Here is a 9,672-nt window from a genome sequence, read left to right as displayed (position 1 = left end):
AGGACATGGTCCCCTGGTGAAGTGTTTATTTTGGATGCTAATTGGAGGCCTCTGATGTGAGCTATGAGTTCATCCTCTGGGTGAATCCCTTGCTTTGGGTGGTCAGCTAATTATAGTTATGCCAGACTTCTAAAAACCTCACTGTCTGGGGTCCAAGAATGTATTATTTCCCCCCTAGTCTTTATTGACATTTGACCTGAGTAACAGAGAGTGATTATGCTGTAAACTGCTTATAGCTAACATTAATAAGTGATTTTAGTATTTTTTTAAAATAACATCAAAATAACATTATGCAGGTGAGAACTGGTATAACTAGAACCTGGAAAGAAACAATTTCAATTATTATAACATAATATAGCCTGCATGTGTGTGATATTGTCACTGAGGCATCCCTCCTCCTTTTATTCCTTCAGAGGAGAATAATAAATTGACTGTGCTATTTTATGCTGATGACTTAGTTTTAAACAGAGCAAGCTTAAAGGATATTTGTTAGTCTGGGGCAGCTTTGCAAGGAAGAAAATCTAGCCATTTATTACACAAAGTCTAAAGTGAAGGTTTTAGAGAATAACTCCCAGCACCACAAACAAACTATTTAGCTCAATAGAGGGAAACATCTGGCCTCCAAAGCTAACACAGCCCTCCAGTGGCCAAAATCCTGTTTCTGGAAAGCCTAGAGAAAGCCAGCCCCATCTACCTTTTGAATTTCCCTCTCATCCATTTCTTCCACTTCTACTGAAAAAGCAAGTGGTGGGATGTAATCCCCATGTTGTTTACAATCACTAAAAAGCATATTTTATTGCTGGTCTTAACATGTTAACACTTTTTATTTGCTAATGTCACAGTGGCCTCACTATACTGGTGGCATCCATTTTTACAGGTCTAAAATGGTTCAAAAGTAGATTGGGCTTTACCATGATGTAGATAAATTCCATTATGAAGAGAGCCAGCATGATGTAGTGGTTTGAGTAGTGGACTAGGATCCAGGAGACCAGGGTTCAAATCCCCACTCAGCCAAGGAAACCCACTGAGTGGCCTTGGGCAAGTCACAGTCTCTCAGCCTCTGAGTATGGCAAAGGCAATAAAAAAGCAATTACTAGACACACACACACACACACAGCTAAACCAAACAAACAGTCTATGTTGACATTGTTGGGGGAGGTAGTAGTTATGTATATTTTTCCTTTTATGTTGTTTTATGAAAATAAAGCTTTGTTTTCTGTATGCTAGCAAAAAAATAAAATAAATGAAAAACATCTTGGTAAAAATATTCTGTGATAAGGTTGCCTTAGGTGCCCCATAACTTGGGATTTACTTGAAGGCACACAACAACAACAAAAATCCCATTGATCCAATGGTCTACCCTAGTTACAATTAACAACAGGATTTGGGTCTTCGACCTGAACACAGCCCTGCTATCATTGCCATTTGCCATGTAGTGTTTCATGTTTAACAACAGAAAAGTAATCTATTTTAAAATACTGTCCATGGTTCTTATATAAGGAAGAAATCATCCTTCACACAGTTAGAGGTATTTAGCATTTTATTCTGTTCACATATTCCTTTATTTTATTTTATTTTTTAAAAAATAGAATCTAAAGTCATATAAACTAGTGCTTATTCACACAACCAAGTTATAGCAATGTGATTCCATTTCACTGTCATGGCTGCAGCATCCTATGGAATTCTGGGAATTGTAGTTTGGGGAGGCACTAGGGGAGCTCTCTGCACAAGAATTCTAAGTACCCATCCTGAACTGTAAATTCCAGGATCCCATAGGATGTTGCCAGGGCAATTAAAGTGGAATACAGCACTATAATTGTGTAGCCTGAAAGGGCCTCCGGAGTCTGCCAAACCCTCATTCAAATTAAGCCCTGTTCAGTGAAGTGTCTCTTTGATTTGATAGAAAATGTAATTGAAATGTATTTTGTTCTATGTTTTTATTATTATTATTTTAAAAATGGTTTGTGTATGAATGAACATAAATCATAATGAGAAATATTAATGATGGGATTTTAGAAATTGGGTTTTTGTGTTTTGGGTAGTCACACTCAGGAAGAAGATGCCAAGAAGTTGAATGAATCCACTGTGAATGAGAAGAAGCAGTACACTGTTTGTGCCCCTGCTGATTGGCTGTTTTTAGTCCATATTTGATTGAAACAGCAAACCAATAAACATATACATATTCCACTTTTTTATATCTGCAAATCTACAGTGATAGAGGACAGGGTTGTTTGAAGATAACACGCTATGGTGAAATGCAAATGTGTGTCCCTTCACTAACTCAAAGTATTTATTTTGGTTAGATTCATTACAACGTATTACTTTTGCACTAGGGAAAAATATTTGGCACTTTTAGTGAAATTTAACTGATGGTCAATGTGGCTGGCTCCTGTGTGTTTTACTGTTGCCCAAAGACTTGTACTTCAAGGCTGTGAAGACAAAAAAATCATCAACTGGTCACAAAATCTCACTGCTTTAGTCACACATTAGCATGTATGTTACAAATGTCGACATCAAGAAAATGTTTCTGGAAATGTGGTCAGACTTGCTCCCATTTATATGCTATGTACTCCCTTCTTTTTATTTTTATTTTACTGTCCCTTTCCTCATTTTCACATTTCTTTGTAATCATGCTTTTAGAAAAAAATCAATAAAGTATCTTTACCAAAAAGTCAAGGACCATATCATTTAAGTCTAAAGATATATATATATACACACACACAGCTCCATGAGCTAGAGAGTCCCCAAAATTCCTCTCCCCTTTTCTGGCAATAAAAATATAATTGGGAGGCAGCCCAAGCTCTCATGCCGTCTGAAGCAGGGAGTAAAGGACCACCTACAAGACTGCACAGCCACAGAATGTTATACACCAGCAAAGTACAGAATAGAGGCATTCTTTCCTATATGAAAACAGAGTCAAATGGATAGTCTCTCTCTGTGTGTGATATGCTTTGAAATGTATAAGTGAGGACATGTGGGAAAGCAACCTATAATCTGCTGCCCCTTGAGATGGGAAGAACACTCTTCTTTCTGACCTCTTTCCATCTTGCCTCTCCACTCCAAGTCAGCTGAGTCTGGAATAAGGTAGCTGCCTAAGTTAATAGAGCATTCCCACCGCCCTGGAGGTGGGACTGGCTGCACATAAAAGTCCCTAGGCAGAAGGGAAGGGAAGCAAGCACCAGCAGTGATGGGACCTTTTCTGTGGGATGGAGGAGAGAGATCAAGGAGTGTTGCAAGGCAAAGGAGGGAGGTATGGTGGGAACAGAAAGTGGAAGAAAGAAGGAAGAAGAGGAAAGGGAAACGGGAGAGGCACAAGCAGCAAGGAAGACAGGGAGGCAAGTGGAGGAAGCATTCATTCTTCAGCTGAAGAAAATCTCTCTCCATCTCTTAACTGGAATTAGGCCCAACTCTTATGAGTTTATTGCCAGTGGTGACTGGGGCTCTCCTACCATCTGAGGTGGAACCTAGAGATCTGCTGTGAATTCCCTTGGAGTCCATTGGAGGTCTTTAAACAGAGGCTGGATGGCCATTTGTTGGGGATGCTTTGTGAGTTCCTGCATGGCAGGGGGCTGGACTGGATGGCCCTTGGGGTTCCTTCCAACTCTAGGATTCCATGATTCTAGAGGACTCTACTCTGTTTTTGCTCTCTCTCCACTCTCATCCCCACCTTACCTCCCTCTAAAGTGAGCCAGGTGCTAACATCCATCCCCCTCCCCAACACACTACTGCCCCCTTTCCCCTTTGGTCGATCTCTTCTTGCCTTCATTTTGCACGTTGCCCCACTAGGGCTGCCTCCTCCCCCCTCCTCCTCCTCCTCTTCTTCCATTCCCTCTTGCCTTGCCCCCTCCTGCCTCTGCCTCCCTCCCCTAAAGCTTGCCAGCTGAGCTGGACCCCTAACTCTGCCCGATGGAGAGGCAGCCTCTGCCCAACCCTGCGCTTCTAACACATTGCACCGAAAAGTCCAGGAGCTGCAGTGGGATGCAGTGCTGGAGGCTGGGGGGTTTGGGAGCCGAAGAGCTGCAGAAGAAAGGCTTGGCTTCCAAATAATAATAATAAGGATAATGATAAAAAGGAGGGAAGAGTTTTGAGGTGCCTTGCTGACTTTCCTCCTCCAAACACCCCGTCTCTTCTCATTCCATCCTTTGGACTCTGTGTCGTCCCCCATCCCAGCCCCCTTGGATGTCAACTCCAAGGCCACCAGAGAGAGGAGAGCAGCTGCGCAAAGCCCGGAGAGGCTCCCAGCCGGGAAGGGAAGGGAAGGGGGAGGCAGCTCGGGCATGAGGGAGGGAGGGAGGGGGGTCTCCTTTAGCGCAGGAGGGTCGCCCAGGGGACGGGGGCAGCGCTGCGGATGCCACTGGTTCTGCAGGTGGGCTCCGAGCCAAGGAGCCAAGCCCTCCCGAGGAGGCAAAGAACTCCCGCGGGGTCCCAGGCGCCAAGAGGGGCTGTGGGAAGGAGGACCTCCTGCTCCAGGACCCCGCCGCCCGCCTTTCCCAGCTAAGCCCAGGGGCCACTGCGACACCAATCTCAACCCCCACCCATATATATATATATATATATATATATATATATATATATATATGAGAAAGAGAGGGGAGGTAAGGAAATATTGTCCCCCGGTGTCTCTCTTTCTTTCTTTTTGTCCTTCCTTCCTTGCTTGCTTCCTCTCTCTCTCTCTTCCTTCCTTTTCCTTCCTTCCTTCCTTCCTCTCTCGCTTCCTTTGTTTCTTTCCTTCCCCTCTCTCTTCCTTCCTTCCTTCCTTCCTTTTCCTTCCTTCCCTTCCTTCCTCTCTTCCTTTTTTCTTCCTCCCTCCCTCATTCATCCTCCTTTCCCTTCCTTCCTTGTCTTCCTTCCTCTCTCTCTCCTTCCCTTCTTCCTCCCTTCCTTTTCCAAGTGTAATAAAAAGGGGGAGGGCAGGAAGCCCTATAGCCGTTTGGTTGACACCTCTCTCCCTCTCCCCCCCCCCCCCCCCCCTGTTTCCCCATCTAGAAAGAGCAGATGGAACAGAAAAGCCGGCTCTCCTCCTCTGGAGCAAGAAGGGACCTCCTCCTCCTCCTCCCCCTCTTCCTCCTCCTCCTCCTCCTCCCTCCTCCTCCTCCTCTCCCTCTTCAGCTGAATCGCTGCCATCCATGAAGCCTGGCTCTGGCCCTCCACAGCAGGAAAAGCCGGGGAGGAAAAGAAAGAAGGACGGGAAGAAAGAAAGAAAAGGGAAACAGATTCCCCAGGGACCAAATCCCAAGCGAGGCGAGGCGAGGCGAGGAGAGGCGAGGACGCAGCCTGGCGACCATCAGGGAGAGAGAGGGCAGCTTTGAAAGGGGGAAAATGGCGCGCCCTACGTAGAGTTCCCTCCGAAAGCTAGGCTCCGGAGAGCGGGACCCTCAGGCCAGCGGGTTCCCCCGGGACCTCTTTGCCCTCTTTGCTCCTGGCTTGCGGCGGCGAGGAGAGCCCTCCATCCTCCCGGCGATGCCCAACTTTCCCCGCTCGGAAGGCCGTCCTGAGAGGGGCTTCTGGGGCAGCCCCCCTCCCTCCGAGCCCCGGAGTCCTGGAGCCTGGGACCGGGCTTGACTTCGCCTTCTTCCCCGGGATCGGGTCCACTGCGGCTGGCTGCCCTCCGCCGAGAGACAGCGGGAAGCGCCCGGAGCAGCTCTTGGCCAGAAGAGGCTGCGAAGAGCAGAAGGGGCGAGAGGGCGGGAGGGAGCCAAGGAGAGCCATGGCCAGAGGCGCCGGGCGGCGGGGCCAGGCAACGGGTTGCCGCGCCGTTGGCTAGGCTGGGTGTCCTTCCTTTCAGCACCAGGTGGACTGGACAGCGCCCAGGAGCCCCGCCGAGCCTTGGCTGGGGCCGGAGGGGAGGCCGGCAAGGTCAGTCCGGAGGCCGAGCCATGCCCCGGGGGCCTCCCCTCCCTTCCTCTTCCTCCTCCTCCTCCTCCTCCTTCATCCCCGCCGCTCTCCGGCTGCTCCTGTCGATGCCTAGCCTGTTCCTCCCGCTGCCTTAAAGAGAGAGACAGAGAAAGAGACTTGGCTTTTCTTGGGGGGGAAGGAAGGAGAAAAGGGGGAAAGGAGGGGGGTCCTCTCTGCATGGAGGGGATGAAGGGGGGATCTCCAACTTTCCCCCTCCCTCCTTCACCAGAGGATGATGATCGAGGAGCCCGGAGGGGGAAAGAGGGCTGAGAGAGAGGGGCCCCTCACCTCCATCCCCATCTCCCACCTCCTTTACATCTCACCCCTTCCTCTTTAGCCAAAGCCACCTTTCGCTTTCCCCCCCTTCTTTCTCTACCCCCCTCTTCCCCCAGCCATTCCGTCCTCCTTCCTTCTCCTCCTTTTCTCCCCTCCTTCTGCTAGTATTTTTCTTTCCCCCTTTTCCTTCTTCTCCTCCTCTTCCTCCTCCTCTCTGCGCCTGGAGATGCTCCGGACCTCCTTTGCCTGGGCTCGGGCTTGAGAGGGCCACCTCTCTATCTATATCTATATCTATATTTGCCTCTCCCCCCCCCCCCTCTCTCTCTTCTCCCTTCTCTCCTCTGGCCTTGCCCTTGATTCGCGGCGTGTTTGGGGGGCTCCAGCAGCTCGGGGATGACTGGCTGGGCGTCAAGATGCTGCTCTGGATCCTCTTGCTGGAGACCTCGCTTTGCCTGGCCGCCGGGAATGTGACGGGGGACGTCTGCAAGGAGAAGCTGTGCTCCTGCAGCGAGGTGGAGGGCGACCTGCACGTCGACTGCGAGCGCAAGGGCTTCACCAGCCTGCAGCGCTTCTCGGCCCCGACCTCCCAGTTCTACCACCTCTTCCTCCACGGCAACTCCCTCACGCGCCTCTTCCCCAACGAGTTCGCCAACTTCTACAATGCCGTCAGCCTCCACATGGAGAACAACGGCCTCCACGAGATCGTGCCGGGGGCCTTCCTGGGGCTCCAGCTGGTGAAGCGCCTCCACCTCAACAACAACAAGATCAAGTCCTTTCGCAAGCAGACCTTCCTGGGGCTCGACGACTTGGAGTACCTCCAGGCCGACTTCAACCTCCTGAGGGACATCGACCCGGGGGCCTTTCGGGACTTGAACAAGCTGGAGGTGTTGATCCTGAATGACAACCTCATCAGCGTCCTGCCAGCCAACGTGTTCCAGTATGTGCCCATCACCCACCTGGACCTGAGGGGCAACCGCCTCAAGACCTTGCCTTACGAGGACGTGCTGGAGCAGATCCCGGGGATCGCTGAGATCCTGCTGGAGGACAACCCTTGGGACTGCACCTGTGACCTGCTGTCCCTGAAGGAATGGCTGGAGAACATACCCAAGAACGCCCTCATCGGACGCGTGGTCTGCGAAGCCCCCACCAGGTTGCAGGGCAAGGATCTGAACGAGACCACGGAGCAAGAGCTCTGCAGGAAGAGCCGTGTGGATTCCAGTTTAGCTGCGCCCCCAGCTGAGGAAGAAACGTGTGATCCAGGGCCCATACCTACCCCTTTTAAGGTCCACAAGGAAGACCCTGCCACCCCTGGGTCTGCTCCTCATGGGGGCACTAAGATCCCGGTTAACTGGCAGATCAAGACCAGACCGACTGTGGCTGGCTCAGCATTCAATGCCAAAGGCAAATCCTCCACCAGCACACCTTGCCCTGCCACCTGCACCTGCCACCAAATCCCTGGAGGATTCAAGGTGAACTGCAACGAAGGCAACATCAGCAGCCTGGTGGATCTGAAGCCCAAGCCATCCAACGTCCATGAGCTGTTCTTGAGAGGCAACAAGATTCACACCATTCGGAAGTCACATTTTGTGGATTACCGGAAACTAAACCTTTTGGACTTGGGCAACAACAACATTGCTACCATGGAGAACAACACCTTCAAGAACCTTTTGGAGCTAGTGTGGCTTTACATGGACAATAACTACTTGGACATCTTGTCTCGGGAGAAGTTCAATGGCCTGCAGAACCTTGAATACTTAAACATGGAATTTAACGTCATCCAGCTGATCATGCCAGGGACATTTAATGCCATGCCCAAGCTGAGAGTCCTCATCTTGAATAACAACCTTCTGAGGTCTCTCCCTGTTGATGTCTTTGCTGGAGTCTCTCTGTCTAAACTCAGCATCCACAACAATTATTTCCTCTACCTGCCAGTGGCAGGTGTCCTGGACCAGCTCACTTCCATCACCCAAATAGACCTGCATGACAACCCATGGGACTGTAAGTGCCCCATTGTTCCTTTCAAACAGTGGGTGGAGATGCTAAGGCCCAAGGTAATGATGAGTGATCTGAGATGTGAGACACCAGAAGAATTCTTCAAAGAGGATTTTGAATCCCTCTCCAATGAGGCCATTTGCCCTCAACTCAAGGTCTTGCCCACCTTGACTTCCACCCATAAGAACAGCACTGGCTTGGCCGAGACTGGGACTCACTCCAACTCCTACCTAGAGACCAGCAGAGTCTCCATCTCGGTGCTGGTGCCTGGCCTTTTGTTAGTCTTTGTCACCTCTGCCTTCACAGTGGTTGGCATGCTGGTCTTCATCTTGAGGAACCGGAAGCGCTCCAAGAGGAGGGATGCCAACTCTTCTGCCTCTGAGATCAACTCCTTACAGACAGTCTGCGATTCCTCCTACTGGCATAATGGACCCTACAATACAGACGGAGCCCATAGGGTGTATGACTGTGGCTCTCACTCTCTATCAGACTGAGACACAAGAGTGGGAAGGTACAAAAATTAAAAAAAGAAATTCAAATCATATATGGGCAATCAGTTCACTTCAGCAGCTAGCAACCTCAATTTCCCTCCAGTGGTTCAAGAGCTCCTTTCCTGTGATCTGTGCATTGCTGTCTCGTCCGTTGGTGTGAATGGACCACAACAAGGGATGAGGCTTAGCCTGCCTAAAGCTACCTTCTGGTGACAAACACCCAGACCACTCACCAAACTGAAGACAAAGTTTGAGTGGAGCCTTGCCTTTTTTTCCTCCCCACCCCTCTTTCTTCCTAATCCCATCATGAGGCTTTGCTTGGTGTAACTGTGCATAGCTAACTGAAAAGAAGGAAGGATTTACCAAGGAGCCAAGGGTGGCTCAACATGGAGGCAAGACACACAGAGAGAAAACACTCTCTCATGGATGATCTACAATGGCCAAGTGGATTTAGTGGCTCTGTGTGTGATGGGGAGGGGGAGACTCTCACTAGTGCCCTCCCCATTGTGGACAAAGCAGGAGTGTCCAGTTGCACGAAGGCATGAATGTATTGTAAATAAGTAACTCTGATCTAGAACAAACCAACCAACCCAAGTTGCTGCATGGTTCGCATGGATACAAACCACCCAGGGACGCTACAGCCCCAAATGGAAGCAGCGTCCAGTTCACCTCGTCCTCCCTCTTACCTGATAAGTTCCATCGTATCAAACTTTCTATATACAAAATACAGTATAATAAGAATAAAAAAGTGCCATTTCGCCATTATTTTTGTGTGATTGCTAGGCAGTAGAGATCGTCCTTTTACTGTGAAACAAACAAGGAAAAATGTTAAGATTTTATTTAAGACATGTTTGCATGGCTATACTTCTCATTGGTTCAGGTTTTGCATTTGGGGTGGGGGAAGATTACTTTGGGGGGCAAATTTTCTCTCTGTGGGGGGAGGGAGAAGGGGGCCAGTTTGCTTCTGGTTATTTTTGAGTTGACATTTCAAATAATGCCTTTCCATCTGAATGTAAAA

General features: G+C 49.4%; 1 protein-coding gene across 1 annotated transcript; it reads left to right on the top strand.

The window, feature by feature from the left end:
- The first annotated feature begins 6,152 nt into the window (after positions 1 to 6,152).
- On the top strand, positions 6,153 to 9,419 carry SLITRK1 (SLIT and NTRK like family member 1). Its single transcript, XM_042460972.1, has one exon. The coding sequence runs from the start codon at positions 6,585 to 6,587 to the stop codon at positions 8,655 to 8,657; it is 2,073 nt and encodes a 690-aa protein (XP_042316906.1). The 5' UTR covers positions 6,153 to 6,584; the 3' UTR covers positions 8,658 to 9,419.
- The last annotated feature ends 253 nt before the right edge of the window (positions 9,420 to 9,672 follow it).

Source organism: Sceloporus undulatus, chromosome 3 (genome assembly GCF_019175285.1).
Source record: "Sceloporus undulatus isolate JIND9_A2432 ecotype Alabama chromosome 3, SceUnd_v1.1, whole genome shotgun sequence".
Lineage (NCBI taxonomy): Eukaryota > Metazoa > Chordata > Lepidosauria > Squamata > Phrynosomatidae > Sceloporus > Sceloporus undulatus.
Note: the sequence above shows the minus strand (reverse complement) of the source record. Positions and strands in the feature narration are given on the sequence as shown.

Bases quoted from the DNA above. Each gene is read 5' to 3' on its own strand.
- SLITRK1 (XM_042460972.1), top strand. From the start codon at position 6,585: ATGCTGCTCTGGATCCTCTTGCTGGAGACCTCGCTTTGCCTGGCCGCC.